The sequence below is a fragment of the Parasteatoda tepidariorum genome, chromosome 8 (assembly GCF_982258835.1).
Source record: "Parasteatoda tepidariorum strain Cologne lab strain chromosome 8, Ptep-v5.0, whole genome shotgun sequence".
In the NCBI taxonomy this organism is placed as follows: Eukaryota; Metazoa; Arthropoda; class Arachnida; order Araneae; family Theridiidae; genus Parasteatoda; species Parasteatoda tepidariorum.
In genome coordinates this window covers 62414068-62433401 of record NC_141762.1, presented here as the reverse complement: position 1 = coordinate 62433401, position 19334 = coordinate 62414068, and the positions used below count along the sequence as shown (strand labels likewise).

At 31.0% G+C, this 19334-nt stretch overlaps 1 protein-coding gene across 1 annotated transcript in view; it reads left to right on the top strand.

Moving 5' to 3' along the window:
• The window catches only part of LOC147806195 (uncharacterized), a 75503-nt gene that overhangs the window by 12412 nt on the left and 43757 nt on the right, over positions 1 to 19334 (top strand). The window contains exons 4-7 of the mRNA XM_087168976.1: positions 5113 to 5246; positions 14452 to 14579; positions 15156 to 15319; positions 17184 to 17282. Coding sequence (XP_087025102.1) covers positions 5113 to 5246; positions 14452 to 14579; positions 15156 to 15319; positions 17184 to 17282 — 525 coding nt within the window. The remainder of the gene's footprint in view (positions 1 to 5112; positions 5247 to 14451; positions 14580 to 15155; positions 15320 to 17183; positions 17283 to 19334) is intronic.

The window sequence follows — 19334 nt, the reverse complement described above, 5'->3', positions numbered from 1 at the left end:
TAGTCTTTTTTAATACTCTAATACACTAACCTAGATAATTTCTATCTCATCTTATTTCATCTTTCGAGAATTTCTATTTTGGCGATGAAGCTGAATTTGAATTTACTTATATATATATGTAAAACGACATTTCAAACAATACAAAGAGCATTTAAACGAAATGAATTATTTCGTTACTTTAAGGATGTATGAAAGCTGCATAAAAATGTATGTAAATAACTTTATAAGCGAAATGCAAAACAAAGTGGTACTGTTTAAGTGCACAGTTAAGTCTTATTTACTTAAAGAGCAATACAAGTATTTAATTCGCGTGAGAATTACATATATAAATGAATACGTTCGTTAACTTAAGCAGAGAATATTTATTTTAGAAATTATTTATCATAGCGCGAGAATTTTATTTTTGTTTACTACTTCAATGTAATCACCTAAAAAATCTAATAAATCGTACTAAATAAACATGTAAACATTTGTTTCATAATAATGACCTTATATAGTCGAAAATATATTTACTTATAATTAGCTTTTGTTTTCTCAAGTCAGAAACTAAAACTTCTGAGTTATATATTAATAATAGATATTTAATGGTAGATATTTAATAGTAATAATAGATTAATGGTAATAATAGATATTTAATACCACGTTTTATAGTGACTGACGTTACATGTCAAGTCACACGGGAATGATGTCGAACGGGATAAAAAGTATCCTATGTCCTTCTCCTGGCTCTAAACTACCTCCCTGCCAATTTTCAGCTAAATCGGTTCAGCCGTTCTTGAGTTATAAGTGAAGTAACTAACACGACTTTCTTTTATATATATAGATATATATATACAAAAATCTCTTATCACAGTTTTAGTGGTTAAACTCCTCGACCTATTTTGATGAAATTTTATATGTATATTCAGTAGGTCTGAGATTAGGTTTATAACTAATTTTTTTTCATTTTTTGGACAGATTTAACGTATATTAGAAATATATCTTTATTTAATCATATTCCAATCCAAACTAGACATAGAAACATGATAAATCAGAAACAATATTCACCCACGTTGCAACAAGTCATATTAAGCTCTAATACTTATGCTCGCCCTTAAAAGTAGAACTTCAAATGTATTTGTAAGTATGTGAATAATTATATTTCGATATTTCGAGTTGAAAATACCAATGTGACTGCTCTTCCAGTGAATAACAACGATGAAATAACGCTGTACCAAATTGACCGGTACATCAGATCCAATGAAGCTGTTTCGCGCATTTTTGGTGTCCCAATTCATGAACGGGATCCAACCATTATTCATTTAACCGTTCATCTTGAAAACGGTCAAAGCGTATATTTAATGAACAAGACAGCGATTGACCGAGCTATAAATCCAGCAAACTCTACTCACCGAATTTTTTGAATTGTGTAATCGTGCGGATGCTTTTGGTGCCTTTGTATGGACATTACTCTACTAAGAAGTACCACACTATTTCATATGGGATCAAACAAACAAAATGTACACCCTGCATGCAAGGCACACTGGTTGATGCATGTCCCGGTTTATTCAAATCAAACGCCTTGGGGAGAGTATTTACAGTTAATCCAAGACAGACTGAGTACTTTTATTTTCGACTGTTGTTGGTTAATGTCACAGGCTCATTGTCATTTCAAGATATACGTAAAGTCGATGGATATCAGCACGCAAAGTATAAAGATGCATGCCTTGCACTCGACTTGCTGAAAGATGACAACCAGTGGGAATGTAGGCTTGCTGAAGCAGCATTGAACTGTACTGCAAAGCAAATTCGTCTACTATTTGCTATAGTATTAACTACATGTTTCCCGGCCCGTATAGAAACGTTATGCGATAATCACAAAGATTCGATGACTGACGAAATACGGTATCAACATCGCACACGTTGCAACTATCTAACGATAGCATTCAGCGATGCTATATACAATAAAACACTGATTGCTATTGAGGATTTTTACATTATTATTGCCAACTTGCACTCCGTCATTTCGGTATGCCTTCGCAAAATCGAATTGCATCTGATTTATTAACCTCTGACATTAATCGTGAACTTCAATACAATACGATAGAAATGGTTGCGATTGTTACTCACAATGTTACCCTAACGAATAAGAAACAAATGAACATTTATGACCGCATTATGCTCGCAGTTTCAGCAGGAAAAGCTGGATTTTTTTTTTTGGATGCACCAGGTGGTACTGGCAAAACACTCATTATTTCGCTAATTCTCACTGAAATATGATCAAATAATGGCATCGCGTTGGCCGTTGCATCATCTGGCATTGCGGAAACTTTATTGGATGGAGGCAGAGCAGCTCATTCATTATTTAAGCTGCCACTAAATATTCAAAACAACCCAGATGCAGTGTGCAACATAAAAAAAGCAATCGTCTATGGCCACATTGTTGAAACACTGTAAAATTATCATCTGGGATGAAAGCACTATGGCACACAAAACCTTGAGGAGTTGAACAGGACATTGAAAGATATAAAAAACAATGACAAATTACTTGGCGGCACTCTGTTACTCCTTTCAGGTGATTTTAGACAAGCACTTCCCGTCATTCCACGTTCAACGTACGCTAATGAAATCAATGCTTGCTTGAAATCATCTCCACTGTGGCGTAATGTTGAAAAAGTTCAACTAAAAGTAAATATGCACGTCCAAATGCTTCAAGATCCATCTGCTGAAACACTCAAAACAATTGTTAGATATTGGTGATTTACTAAGGATGAGACTGGATGCATAAAATTATCGGACGATTTCTGCACAATCATTGAATCTCAAGATGCTCTCATTAACCTAATATTTCCCACTGTACACACACACAATACATTCATCATGAGTGGCTGGCAGAAAGGGTGATTTTAGCAGCAAAAAATGTGGACGTCAACGAATTGAATCTGAAGATATAACAGTTATAGCCAGGTAACTTGGTGACATATAAATCCGTTGATGCAGTTTGCGATCCCATTGAAGCTGCGCATTTTCCAACAGAGTTTTTAAACTCATTGGATTTACCAGGCATACCACCGCATAATTTAGTACTTAAAGTTGGATCTCCGGTTATTTTGCTCCGTAATTTGAACCCACCACGTCTGTGCAACGACACGTGATTAGTTGTTAAAAATTAAGGAACAACGTTATCTAAGTCATTATTTTAGATAACAAATTCCTGGGTGAAAATATATTACTTCCACAAATCCCTATTATACCCACAGATGTGCCAATTCAATTTAAACGCATTCAGTTTACCATTAGATTGGTATTTGCAATGATTTGCGTCTTAGATTTGAGCACACCATTCCGTCATCGTTCACAGCGCTCCATGCCTCTTCCACTCATATACCAAATACGCACACACTTACTACAAATAATATATATTTTCATACTCTAGAAATAATTCATGTGGCAAAATAACGTTTACCAAGTCTATATATAAAATCTCTTGTGTTAGTGTTTATACTCTTCCTAAACGGCTTGACCGATTTTGATGAAATTTTATATATATATTCAGTAGGTCTGAGAATAAGTTTATAACTAAATTTTTTCCTTTTTTAGACAGATTTAACGTATATTTTAAATATATCTTTTTTTAATCGTATTCGAATCCAAACTAGACATAGAAACATAATAATTCCAAAACAATATTCACGCACGTTGCAACAAGTCATATTAAACTCCAACACTTATGCTCGCCCTTAAAAGGAGAGCATCAAATATATTTGCAAGTATGTGAATAATGGCAGTGAAATTTTAGTATTTCGAGTTGAAAATACTAATGTGACTGCTCTTCCAGTGAATAACAACGATGAAATAACACTGCAACAAATAACGCTGTACCAATTTATTTTATTTTCTGTTTTTACGTGCTATTTTTACTTATTGTAATTTATTTTTTTTGCTGTAATTTTCGTAAAAAAATTTTTTTGAGTGCTCCTCACACTATTGTATTAATATATTTTGCTTTGGCTATATTGATACAATATCAGAAAGCACTCTTTTTTGCAGATATAATTGTGTGGGCTGATAAAAAGATATATATTTTATTTTCCGCTTTTGTTTTTGTTTTTTTTAAATTTCAAATTTCATCCTTTTTTTTAATCAGTTGTTTTTTCATTATTATTCCCCCCCCCCTTTTGCATATGTCAATATTTTCCCTGTGTTTTATCTTCATTTTGAACTTATCTAATGAGTTCTGTTTACTTGCAGCTTAAGCGCAATAAATGAAACTTATTGTTTTTCTTAACTTTCTTTTATATCTTGTATTTATTTTTATATATATATATATATATATATATATATATATATATATATATATATATATATATATATATATATATATATATATATATATATATATATATATATATATATATATATATTCCGAAGAGCCATTACATTATGACAACCCTCCATCTCTGTAACAATGGGCTCGCCCAGGTTTTCATGGTTTCTTTCCTAGGATTAATAATTTCTTGGGACACATTAGGACCCATATTCCTCATAGAACAATCCCTGACGTCTGTAAACTACTTGAACATAGTTGCAGATCAGGTTCACCCATTCATGGCAACAGTTTTTCCTGCGGGGGATTGTGTTTACCAACAGGATAATGCCCCATGTCATAAGGGTCGAATCGTCATGGATTGGCTCGAGGAACATTCCAGTGACTTTCAAGTCATGTTTTGGTCCCAAATTCACCTGACCTTAATCCAATAGAGCATTTGTGGTCCTACTTGGAAAACCAAATTCGTGCTGACACGCTACCCCCTCGCAATGTGAGGGAATTGCAGGATCAGTTGGTAAGCGCTTGGTACCAGATATCTCAGACTACCTATCAGCACCTTGAGGAATCAATGCCACGGCGGGTGCTAGCAGTTTTGAGGGCTAAAGGTGGTCCTACATGTTATTAGCAGGGTGGTCATAATGTAATGGCTCTTCGGTGTATATATATATATATATATATATATATATATATATATACATATATATATATATATATATATATATATATATATATATATATATATATATATATATATATCCTGGGTTATATTTCATTAAATACTGAAAATAATTAATTTTATATAGGTTTTACCTTTTTATGGCTATGGAGAAATATCTAAACTTCCACCTGATGAACGTCTAAAGTATATTCAGGATTTAAATGATGTAATACGTAGCTGTTCTTTCTTAGTGCATGGAAATCAACCTGAGGATTGTGAGTAAGTTTTATGTTGTGTTGTAACAACATATGTCATTGTTGTCTAAAGTTTATTTGATAGATTCCGGGTGTTCCTTATTAACGTCCTTAAAAATTTCTTTTCATACATCTTCACAACTAAAATTAGAAATTTGCATGCGTACAAGAATGTTCGTTCTCCTAGAATTTGAGAATTGGTGTACCCATTTAGATTTCGCTTCTTCCAGCACTTTTTAAATTTTCATCGAAAAAATTTTGAGCGATCCTCCATTATCAGCAACGTTTAATTTGCATGCTATATAAAAAAAAAACTCACAATTAAAACTTTTTTGCAGATATTAACAAGATTTTTTATAACACAAGAAACATTGCTTGTTTAAAAAAAGTCCTTCATTTTGAAATGCCTGGTTAAGACTGGCCATAGTGATAGAATAATTCTGTCTTAAACTTCGATCCGATAATTTTGTTTGTCCCTTCTTATTTCTCTGATTTTATTAGCCAATGAAATAAATGTAAAACGTTAGTTTCTTTTTTTTTTAGTTTCTTCTAGATGATAGAGATCATCATGCATGAAAACAATTTATATTTTAATCTTTATCTGAGCAGTGCTTTTATTCCTATTTCACGGGTTACATATGGAGCCAATTTAATCAGAAAAATTTTACCAGATATCTCATTTAAACCTTTGGAATGGAATAGGCAACTAATCCTCTTCTTTACAGAGCATGGCCCCTTTAAAGCATATCTAAAGCGATTCTGCCTGGCAACTGACAATACATGTGCCTGTGGAGGAGTAGGAACAGTGTGGCATTATGCAATAGAATGTCCGCTTAACACATCCTACCACTTTAAACAACCGAAGCAAGAATTCCTAATAGCCTGGAAGAGATCCATCTGTAAGAATCCAAAGTTAAAACAGAAGGCAACAAACCTCATTAATTTTCTAGAAGAATACGAGGAAATCCTGAAATAATTTTCATGAAAAAATGACAAAATTATGCAATGTTGAGCAACAACCACAACTAAACTTGGCAAATTAGCTCTGGATACTTTTTAATCAAATGCCCTAACAAACAGAATAATCGCTTCTTTTTTTTTCATATTTCTTTTTATTTTCTTCTCTTTTTTGTTTCTATTTGTTATTTTTTCCTCTATTTTTTCTATCTGTCTCGTCTTCCAACCTTAACCATTAACCGATAAATGCCCTTTTAGGGGCATAGGCGCGGGGTTAAATGTTGGTGTGTGTGTGTGGAGCCAATTTAAATATTGCTTTTTTATGTTGCAACCCTTGTAAGACCACTCCAATTATTCAGCATCATATTGCCATTCGAAATAAACTAATATTTCTAATAGATTTGATTGACAAATTAATTGTATTGGTTGAAAATATGCTTAAGTGCTTTTTTTTCTAAATATTTTTAGAAAAATAATCAGTTAGATATATTAAATTATATTGCAGTCTCCTTACAGAGACTTTTTTCTCCATTATAAATGCTTTTAAGAAAACAGTGGATCTTCAAATACAAGAATGCTTTTAAACATAAATATTTCCTCCAAACATAAGAACGCTTTTAAGAGAAGTTATTTTAAATGACAAAATGTTGATTTTGCCTATATCTTTCTGTACTGATTAGCTCACTGCTAGTGGATGAGTTAATCATGAACCGAATCAAATAATAACAAATGATTATATGAAGAGGGACTGGAGTTTAAGCTGGTTTTATCTTCATTCATATATATATATATATATATATATATATATATATATATATATATATATATATATATATATATATATATATATATATATATATATATATATATATATATATATATATATATATATATATATATATATATATATATATATATATATATATATATATATATATATATATATATATATATATATATATATATATATATATATATATATATATATATATATATATATATATATATATATATATATATATATATATATATATATATATATATATATATATATATATATATATATATATGAATGAAGATAAAACAAAGGAAAATTATAGATATATGAAAAAAAAGGGGGGGGAATAATAGTGAAAAAAATAAATAAATAACAAACAATTGATTAAAAAAGAAGGAGGAAATTTTTTAAAGAAGAAACCCGGAAAATGAAAGGTAAAATCTTTTCATCAGCCCACACGATTATATCCTCAAAAAGAGTGCTTTCTGATATTGTATCAATATAGCCAAAGCAAAATATATTAATACAATAGTGTGAGGAGCAATCAAAAAATTTTTTTACCAAAATTACAACAAACAAAATAGAGCACAATAAGTAAAAAAAAACACGTAAAAACAGAAAATAAAATGAAAAAAACAGTATAAAACAAAATCTCTAAAGCGAGTAGTGAAATTAGATGTACTTACATGAACGGGAAATTTTTCAAGAATGATTTAAAAATATTTTCACAAGATTGCCAGATTACAAAATATGAAAACAAAAGCGCAAATTGAGTTTCACTAGAGGAATTTAAAGTGCCGTTCTTACTGCATTGCTAAAGTGATTTGTTATGCTATGCATTGATTTGTTAGTTTCCAAGGATGGGCCCAAAATGGATGTGCGCAAGGTAATATTATACTGGATAATTTAAAAAATTGACCATAAATAATTTTAGAAAATAAATAAATATTTATTTAAGAAAAAACATAAAATAGAAAAGAGAAACATAAATTGCCTGTTTTGCAAATAATTTTAGCCACGGATTTTCCCGAAATGGATTTGCACAATTCGCGATAACAACGCTCGAGTACGCCGTCTAGCGGGAGCCTGTAAATATCGGACATTAATTTATCACGTTTTCATTTAGTTCCATCAAAGTCATTGACTGAATCAGACGCCATTTTTTAGCAGCAAATAAGAAACACAATTTCCCTAAGGAAAAGGCCGAAGAACTTGAAAAAAATCTCCAGAATATTAGTAAATCTTTCAGGAACAGAACACGCCAAAGATTTGAAGAAAAATTCCTCAATAATTTTTAATTTCTATTATCAACAAACTTGCAACTGATGACTTCCGATTTCGGATACTGTTACAGATGTGTGTATTAAGGTAAAATGCATTTCTTCTGTCTTTAATTCATTACGAATTAAAGTGAAGTCAACATTGCTTTCGTCATTCCAGTGAATAAATATGAAATCAGAACATACAGAATTGTAATAGTTATAGAATAGTATATATTTCTGTATCCATATAATTCGGAAAACAACAATAAAAAATTATCCAAGTTACTTGAAATAGTGCCATTTCTGCTGATTCTTAATTAATTTAAATCATTTTCTTGGTAAGTTTTTTTTAATTTTGAAAGAATAAGTTCAACTAGAATTCAGCTATTCTGTTTTTAGCTACGTATTCAAATTCATATCAATTATAAAATTTTGCTGTGTAGTATGTTATCTAAAAGTAATAAAGGTATAAACTATGTATCTATTATTTGAGAATAAAGTTTTCAAACAAGGAACTTATCATTTTGGAATTCTCCGGGAATCATAAATCAGGTAAGAGCAATGATTTTTACAATAAAAAATTTGCTCGTAAATATTTTTTTTTTTTAATTTGATGATGGTTCTCTACACTACAGAATGGGTTTTTACGTCTGATTAAGAACTATAAGAATAATAAAAAAAGAAACAATATGAAAGTTTTTATTTCAATGTAAAGAATTCTTAAAATCGTTTTTTTATCCTAAGAATTCTTTATTTTCCGTTTTTTAGTTTATAATTTTTTGATAAAAATTGTTCTCAAAATACTTTTTTTGAAAAATTAAATGGTATAACATTATGTGTTTATGTATACTTCTTGTATATTCCAATGTTTGAAGTAATATGATTCAGAAAAGTATGGAATAAAAATTCGGTACTAACGTATTAACGCCACCGCCGCTACAGATTTGGCGGTTTTTAAGTGCCGCCAATCTACACTTAAAATTTTTGCGACAATTCATAAATTAAAACACTTTATTTAAAATCAAAATAGTCAATCGGATTTCGGTGGAAAATGAGCCGATATAGAGTTTAGCATAGATTCAAAACAATCATATCGCCATATGAACTCTGATAAATACGATTCCAAATAAAATAACATTTCCAAAACGTACGTTTACCAAGATAAAGTTTTATGTTGTGGGAATTGGTACATTTTCGTTTTTTCGGTAAAATATTTCCCTCCTGAAAAAATAAAATTGCATCTTGTTTTGTTTTTGGCAAATCCCAAAGATGAATTTTCGTAGCACTAAAAATGGCGACAAAAAAGAATTGTTTTTTTTTTTTTTTGTTTCGTCAGCATTCTTTATTTTACGTTTCTTAGTTTCTAAATAATGATTTTTATTGAAACTTGAAATTTTTTGATAAAAATTGTTGTCAAAAAACGTTGTTTACAAAATTAAATTTCATAAAATTATGAGGCTTATGTATACTTTTTGTTCATTTTAATTTTTGAACTAATATGATTCTTAAAACTATAGAATGTAAAGTTTAAATGGGCCTTTCATGTTATATCATAAAATTTAGTAATACTATTTCTCGGGCATTAGGTTTTAACTCTTATAAGAATATACCTATTTTTTTCTGTTAATGTACAAATATTTTTCCGATGTGTTTTGGATGTTCCTTCTCTAATAAAAAGAGATACCATTTTGTTTTCGGTTGTACAAGAAAGAAGATCAAGCATTTTTCTTTTTTAAATTTAATAAGCCACATTAAAGAAGGAACGTTGCAATGCTACACGCTACATTAACGACGTCTCCAGAGTAACTGAATGACGGTTCATATAGAAATCGCAGGTAAGCGTCTCATACAACAACGCCCCCTATAGTTCGTTGCGATCGCGAATCGTAAAATTATATAAATTATCAAAGAAAAAATATTTCGGTAGATAATTTTAACACGGATTTGTCCGAAATGGATTTGCACACGGAAAAATTAATAAAGAAATTTTTTGTAAATAATTTTACCTACGGATTTGCCCTAAATGGATTTGCACATGGAAAAATTATAAAATTAACAAAGAAAAAAATTTTTAGTAGATAATTTTAGCCACGGATTGGACCGAAATGGATTTGCGCATGGAAAAATTGCATAAATTAATAAAGAAATTTTTAGTAAGTTATTTTACCCACGGATTTGCCCGAAATGAATTTGAACATGGAAAAATAATAAAAGTTAACAAATAAAATAATTTTTAGTACATAATTTTAGCCACGGATTGGCCCGAAATGGATTTGCACATGGAAAAATTATATAAATTAGCAAAGGAAATTTTTTAGTAAAGGAATTTTTTGGTAAATAATTTTGACCACTGATTTGCCCGAAATGGATTTGCACATGGAAAATTTATACAAATAAACAAAGAAATTTAGTAAACATATCCACAAAAATATACGATTAATTCAATGATTTTATATAAGATTTTATTACTTTAGTTGGGTATCCATTGTTTTTTATCAAATTTTGAAAGAGTTTATCGATTTGTTTTTTGGATAAATAAATATTACTACATATTCTTTAAATTCTGTTCATTTCATTTAAAGTGGTATTTAAATGGATGGTCCTAGAAACATTAGAATTCCAAGTAATTAGTTTATTAATATTAAAATTAATTTGTTTTATCTTCATTTTGAATATATATATATATATATATATATATATATATATATATAAATCTCTTGTCACAGTTTTAGTGGTTAAACTCCTCCTAAACGGCTTGACCGATTTTGATGAAATTTTATATTTACATTCAGTAGGTCTGAGAACAGGTTTATAACTATTTTTTTTTTCATTTTTTGGACAAAATTTAACATTTATTTTAAATATACCTTTATTAAATCGTATTCGGATCCAAACTAGACATAAAAACATAATAAATCTAAAAAAATATTCACGCATGTTGCAACAAGTCATATTAAGTCACATCAGCTCCAATGAAGCTGTTTGCCGCATCTTTGGTTTCCCAATTCATGAAATGGATCCAATCGTTATTCATTTAGTCGTCCATCTTAAGAACAGCCAGAGTGTATATTTCACTAACAAGACAGCGATTGACCGAGCTATAAATCCACCAAAAACTTCACTCGCCAAGTTTTTTGAATTGGGTAATCGTACGAATGCTTTTGGTGCATTTGCACGGACATTACTCTACTCAGAAGTACCACCCTATTTCACATGGGGTCAAAAAAAATGGATAACCCGCAAACAAGGCACATCGTTTGATGCATGCCCCGGTTTATTCAAATCAAATCAAACACCTTGGGGAGAATATTTACAGTCAATCCAAGACAGACTGAGTGCTTTTATTTTCAACTGTTGTTTGTTAATGTCACCGGCTCATTGTCATTTCAAGATATAAGTAAAGTCGATGGACATCATTATCCAACGTATAAAGATGCATGATTTGCACTCGGCTTGCTGGAAGACGACAACCAGTAGGAATGTATGCTTGCTGAAACTGCATTGACCTGTACGGCAAAGCAAATTCGTTTACTATTTGCTATAGTATTAACTACATGTTTCCCGGCCCGTATTGAAACGTTATGGGATAATCACAAAGATTCGATGACTGATGATATACGGTATCAACATCGCACACGTTGCAACGATCTAATGATAGCATTCAGCGATGCTATGTACAATGAATCACTGATTGCTATTGAGGATCTTTGCATTATTATTGCTAACTTGCCACTCTGTCATTTCGGTATGCCTTCGCCAAATCGAAGTGCATCTGATTTATTAAACACTGACATGAATCGTAAACTTCAATACAATACGATAGAAATGGTTGCGATTGTTACTCGCAATGTTCCACTAATGAATGAGGAACAAAGGAATATTTATGACCGCATTATGCTCGCAGTTTCGGCAGGACAAGATGGATTTTTTTTCTTGGATGCACCTGGTGGAACTGACAAAACATTTATTATTTCGCTAATTCTCGCTGAAATACGATCAAATAATGGCATCGCGTTGGCCGTTGAATCATCTGGCATTGCGGCAACTTTATTGGATGGAGGCAGAACAGCTCATTCAGTATTTAAGCTGCCACTAAATATTCAAAACAACTCAGACGCAGTGTTCAACATAAAAAAGCAATCGTCTATGGCCACAGTGTTGAAACGCTGTAAAATTATCATCTGGGATGAATGCACTATGGCACACAAACATTCGCTTGAGGCATTGAACAAGACATTGAAAGATATAAATAAACAATGACAAATTATTTGGCGGCACTATGTTACTCCTTTCAGGTGATTTTAGACAAGCACTTCCCGTCATTCCACGTTCAACGTACGCTAATGAAATCAATGCTTGCTTGAAATCATCTCCACTGTGGCGTAATGTTGAAAAAGTTCAATTAAAAGTAAATATGCGAGTTCAAATGCTTCAGGATCCATCTACTGAAACATTCTCAAAACAATTGTCAGGCATCAGTGATGGAAAAGTTACTAAGGATGAAACTGGATGCATAAAATTACCAGTTATTGGCAGGTAACTTGGTGACATATAAATCCGTTGATGCAGTCTGCGATCCCTTTGAAGCTGCAAATTTTCCAACAGAGTTTTTAAACTCATTGGATTTACCAGGCATACCACCGCATAATTTAGACTCAAAGTTGGATCTCCGGTTATTTTGCTTCGCAATTTGAACCCACCACAGCTGTGAAACGGCACATAATTAGTCGCCAAAAAATTAATGAACACCGTTATCGAAGTCATTATTTTAAATGGCAAATTTCGGGGTGAAAGTATATTACTTCCACAAATCCCTATTATTCCCACAGATGTGTCAATTCAATTTAAGCGCATTCAGTTTACCATATGGTTGGCATTTTCAATGACTATTAATAAATCTCAAGACCAAACAATATCTGTTTGTGGCTTAGATTTGAGCACACCATGTTTTTTCACACGAACATGTTTTTCACAGTATAAGTGGCATGCTCTCGAGTGGGCAAACCATCCAGTTTATTTGTGTTAGCTAAAGATGGAATGACAAAAAATATTATACACTCCATTGCACTAAGAGATTAATATTCTTGACCAATATTTTTAGAATTCGTTGCATATATAACTTACAAAAAAAGTTACAATAAATTAAAAAAATAATTATTTGGTGTGTTGTTATTTTCACATTCTGTCATCGTTCACAGCGCTCCATGCTTCCTCCACTCATATACCAAATACGCACACACTTACAATAACATATATTTTCATACTCTAGAAATAATTCATTGGCAAAACAACGTTTGCCTGGTCAGCTAGTATATATATATATGTGTATTCACATATTTATTTTTTACTTTTTATTTGTTATTTTACTTGGAAATATTTCCAACACAGTAATGTTTGTCGCCTTTTCTTTGAGTTAATAATCTCATTAGTTATTTTAAATAATTCTTTAGAACGGTTATTGAAGATAAAATGAAAACTTTATTATTAAAGCAGTATAAAATATAGAAAAATGACACGTGTGATTAAAAAAAGCGAAAATCATTGATCTATGCTCAAAATATTTGCTATATTTTACTTGTATGTCAAGAATATGGAGTAATGCAATTTATAGTTTTTTTACAAATAATTAAACCGTTATTATCGGAGACCCAGCAAAATTTGTCGATATACAATTCAATTCAATTTAAAAAAAAGCAAAGTGTGGGGAAAGTTACGCCTCTCTATGAGATCAGACCGACGAATCTATACAGGAACTAACTTAAATTCCAGATAATCGTCGGAAACATGTCATTCATGCAGTAAGTTGTTGTCATTCATGCAGTAAGTTGTTGTCATTCATTAACAGGAATCTAGAGTCATTTTTGAGAATAAGAATCGAATAGAGCTCTAAAATCTCAAAGCAACAAGGGAAGCTATTACATTAAACACACGCTCCTGTGAGGGGCCGTTCATTGAATTAACTGCAAAACCGTGGCACTTCCTCCACTATAATATTCATTTTCCTAACTACCCGAGAAATGCTATATACATCATATCTGGATGAGTAAATTTTTAAGAAAAAAATGAATAAACGAAAAAATAAATCATGTTAAATTATTTCACGTAAAAAATTTTGTAAATTTTGATTGTGTATTTATATTGGAATGCATTATTATATATGTATTAGCATATTAAAAGCAATATGCTATAAGCATTTAGTTTTAAATTTAAACGATTTTACTTCTTCTTTACAGCTTTACGTACTTCAGGAAGTCAAGTGTTCCCACTCATAACTTTTATGGTTTTTTGAGTGGCTGTTATACTTTAAATACTGTTTTCGGAAGACCAAATGCAAAGCCAAGTGTAGTGACTTCAAGCGGAAGTAAGTTATAAATTTTTATTCCCTCGTATCGTGAAACTTTGCTTACCAAACATTTTAAAATTGTTTCCCACTTAGCACAACAAAAACTTTTAACTATGAACTACAAATTTTCGTTTTCGGAACAAAAATAACTTAGTCATATAAATGAATTATTCTAAATTAAATAAGATTATCTCGCGTAAGAGAATATGGCTTTTAAATTGAATATTATGAAATCATACAGCCTGTATTCCTAGGCAAAATATTCTTCATAAAAGCTTTAATTAAAGCAACTGAAAAACTTTTTAAGAAATCTGTAGGTTTTTTTTTTTAAAAAGCAAAGTCCTAAAAACCTTTAAAGTGTGTAATGATTTTTAAGTGAAAAAACGAAATAATAAAAGTTAACAAAAAAACGAAGGAAAAGATAATGAGAAAATATATCATTTAACAGTAAAAATTTATGTTAAGCTCTTTGTATTACCTTTCACCTAACAGGATTTTAAAAATAAAAAAATAAATGAAGCGTTGGGTTTTAAAAAATAAATAGGCAAATTTCTGTTCGTTTTCAATTTATAATAATTCATTCAATTATTTCAGCTATAGTTCTCAATATTTCAATTGATGAAAGTGAATATATACATCTTTACCATCCTCCAGAAGGTTTGATATCCTTCCACAATCCGTACCACATTGTCAATCCTCACGTGAAAGGCTTTACTTTATCTATGAAAACACAACGACATACTTTTCATTTAAAGAAGGTAACTATATTTTTACTTTAAAACTCGTACTTTTACGCCATTAACTAAATAAATATATATATTCTACACTCTGGGAAAAAATAAGCAATCTTTTAATTGGTATTTATACTACGATATAGTGCAATAAAAAGAACTAAGCTTATAAATGAAATAAAATAAACTTAGTTTAAGAAATTTTTTTAGCAATTATTTTAAATAACAATCAAAATGAATCGATTCAAATTACATGCTTTTTGCTATGTTTTCAGCCATAATGTGCTCAAAAATACTGATTTACCAAATAGCTGGAAAATGAATGTTTCATAAATTTTTACCTGACTCGGTTGTTGTATGAATTTGGAACTATAAAATTAAAGGTGGAACGTTTAGACATCTCACGAATCAGTTAGAATTTGTCACAATTTATTGGAATCGGACATGAACTTAGAATATTGAATTATACCTCGAAAACATTGAAACACGATACACATACACTATTTATTATTCATAATATATCTATTATTCAGCTCAATGAATAATTAATTAGGATGCGCAAAGCGCCATCTATGAACTGTAGAATTAAACAAATACTAATTTTCTTGTGTAATTTATTGTCGGTGTCTCAAACGTTTGAAAGATTCAAAATTTATTGATAAATATTATTCAACGTATTTCTTGAAAAATTTGAAAAATCTCAAAGACTCTAAATGTCGTTTCCATTTTTGTAGGTTTTGCCATAACCAAACTAAGACTTGATTACCTCTTGAGGGAAAATAATAAAGATCGCAGAGAAGAAAAAATCGAGGTATTTTTCCCAATCAAAACGGAAAAAGTCCACTGGGTCGTGACACTCTAGCGAAGTGTTTTACGAAAATCACTACAAGAGCGAAACTGAACCTAATTTGTTGAAGCTACAACAACAGGGAGTGCCCAAGAGCACTGAGTTGTTATCGATGATGAAATCTGTTACAATTATTACGAGACCGGGCATCATGCAATGACTTTCAGAGAGGAGATCAAGTGTGTTAACTGCCATTAAGCAAACAAGAAGTTTGGATCACGCTAGAAAAATAACCATAGTGCCTTGTAGAGGTCCTTTCTGTATTACAAAGAGCAATAGAAAGAATTAAAATAAAAACATATTAGAACTAGACTATTTCTGGAATCAAACTGTGATTATAAGCCAATATTGGCATCCTCCAATATGATGCCCAATAAAACAATTCTTTTAAATTTTTTTAATTATTTTAAAATTAGTTTGTAATTGTTTTTAATAAAGCTGGTTAAATGCCTTCCACCCGGAGGGTTACTTAACTGGTGGCTGTTACTCTGCAGTTGGCCCGGGTTGGGTCATCAGCTGCAGACGGATTGGTAATGCTGCCCTGTAGCCCTGGAATCAGTGTTTGGTGTGGGCAGTTTTCCTAAGCTCATGGACGAGATTGTGGTGCTTTCCTCCTGCGTGACTCGGAGTCCTGCGTCTTGGGTCCCCGTATTGTATGTTTAGTTCGGTCTCGGCATTGTTCACTCACGACGACTCATGCTATACTGGCGAATGAGGCTCTTGGGTCTGGAGCGACAACTATTTAATCTTAAATTCTTGAATTGCTATATTTTGGAACATTTCAGTCATTTTTACATTATATTTTGGAACATTTCAGTCATTTTTACATTATATTTTGGAACATTTCAGTCATTTTTACATTGCATTTTGTGATTCAATTCAAAAGATTGTGTTAACACATGCTCTAAAATGTTTCACAAATTTTTGTACAAGTAGCGAGAGACAAAGGTGGAGCGAGAGATAGAAATCTTAATCCCATTTATCTATTTATTGAATTTAAAATGGTTTTATTTTTCTTAATCAAATAACTTATTCTATTAACAGGTGGTGAGGAAGCTTCTTCCATATCCTTATGACACAAATTGCATTGATTACTTATCTAGGTGGAAAGAAAGAGGAGGCAAGGGTCCGATAAATAATGAAGTAAGAAGGAGTTTTTCTCTTCTCGTCTTGCCATATATACCCGGGTTGCTATTTATATTTCTGGCCTAATAATGAGAAAACAAATATGTAGGATCGAAATTGGTTTTATTTTTTTTCCAAAATATTCTCCATGATGATCAATACACTTTTGCATGCGTTTGAACCAATTTTCAAAGCACTTTTTCCAGTCCGATTGAGGTAACTCCAAAACATGCGTTTTGAATGCATCAACCGCTTCTTCGGGGATCGAAAATCGTTGTCCACGTAATTCATTTTTGATGTGTGGGAATAAGAAGAAGTCATTGGGTATTAAATCAGGGCTGTACGGCGGATGACCCATCAGTTCGATCTTTCGCTCCGTCAGAAATGCCTTTGTTTGAGTCGATGCGTTAGAGCTCGCATTGTCATGATGAAGAATGATTCGCCTGTTCTTCTCCTTTTTTCGAATTTCTCCGATGACTTCTGGCAAACAAATGGTCGTGTACCATTCAGAATTGACCGTCCTGCGTTACTCTAACGCCACTGTTGCCACATGACCGTTAATGCCGAAGAAACAGGCAATCATTTGTTTCGATGTGCTTCTTCCTCGAACAACTTTTGTTGGTTTTGCCTCGTCTTGGAAGACCCATACAGTTGATTGCTGTTTTGTTTCCGGCTCATATGCATAGATCCATGATTCATCACCTGTGTAGATGTTATACACAGCCTTTGATGTACAGTCCGCAAAAAAAAACGAATCACCCTGAATAACTTTTGTTCTAATGATCGGATTTTTACGAACTAAGTGTCAATCTTAATGGTTCCTGGGGGTGACCTCAAATATGCTAATTAATTAGTGCTAACTATTAATTAAGTTACGAAATCAGACACAAAAACGTACTTTCTCTGAATAAACATGCATTTTTTTTAACATATTTGGATTTCTTATCCTCAAAATATAGGGGGTAGCCGCAATCTGGGAAATGTGGTCCCCATAGTTTGGTCAGGAGAGCGATTCAAAGTTCGTACCCCTTAATGTTAATTTCGCTTTTTGCGTTTTCAGTCATATTTTCAAAACTAATAAAGCAATTCAAAAAAAATTGCACCCACTCATAAAACTCATTTACCCAAAGATAATTTTATGCAAAAAATAATTTTTAATAATTATTTATTATTTTTTATTATTTAATTAAAGTGAGGATGAAAAAATATTGAATTATAAGGTATGAATTTTTTTATACCATATTAATCTACATATTTTTCAATTGAAAAATCTAAAGTTTCAACTGTTTTTATTTATTAGAAGCTGAGAAAAATTAAAATTAATTATTTTTAAAAAAATAATTTGGCGACAATGAAGAAATAACTAATTGGGGCGATTAATATTAAAATGTGATAAACTTGGGAGGAACTTGACTTCGCGCGCGTAGCGTAAAATTTCATTCATATTTTTTTCGCTAATAATCGTTTGCTAATCTTTTTATTTTTATTTCTTTCACACTATAAAATACGATGTTTCGTTTTTAGTCATTTAATAATTTATTTGCAATTTAGTAAAGAATTTTGAATAAAAAACACTTTATTCAACAAATGTCTAGTTTTAAAAAAGCGTGCTTCTGATAGAATACACCAGATTGTGCTCATTTAATGTGATTATTTTTTATTTTTTTTATTTTGTTTTTCAATAACTGATACAATTTCCATAAGATACATATGTATGCATAGATTTGGAATAATATATTTATCAATTTCTTGAATATATATTTTATAAATATTAATAAAAATACGTAGTCAACATTTTTAAACATCTCTCACAACATCGCAAATTTCTCAACATCTTATAGGGTAAACTAAACAATGAAGGAACACTTAAGCTTAGCTTGCCTTTAAAAAAAATTCCTAAAAATTTCAAAATTTGTAATTTTAGCTAAATGATGGTGTCGACATATTTGTTATTAAATGCAAATTATGTAAAAAAAGTTAGATAACTTACATAATATTGTTTTAAGCTTTTGGTGGTTTAAATAATAAGTAGTAAGATGACCAAGTGAAGGAACAGTTCTTACCAGTGAA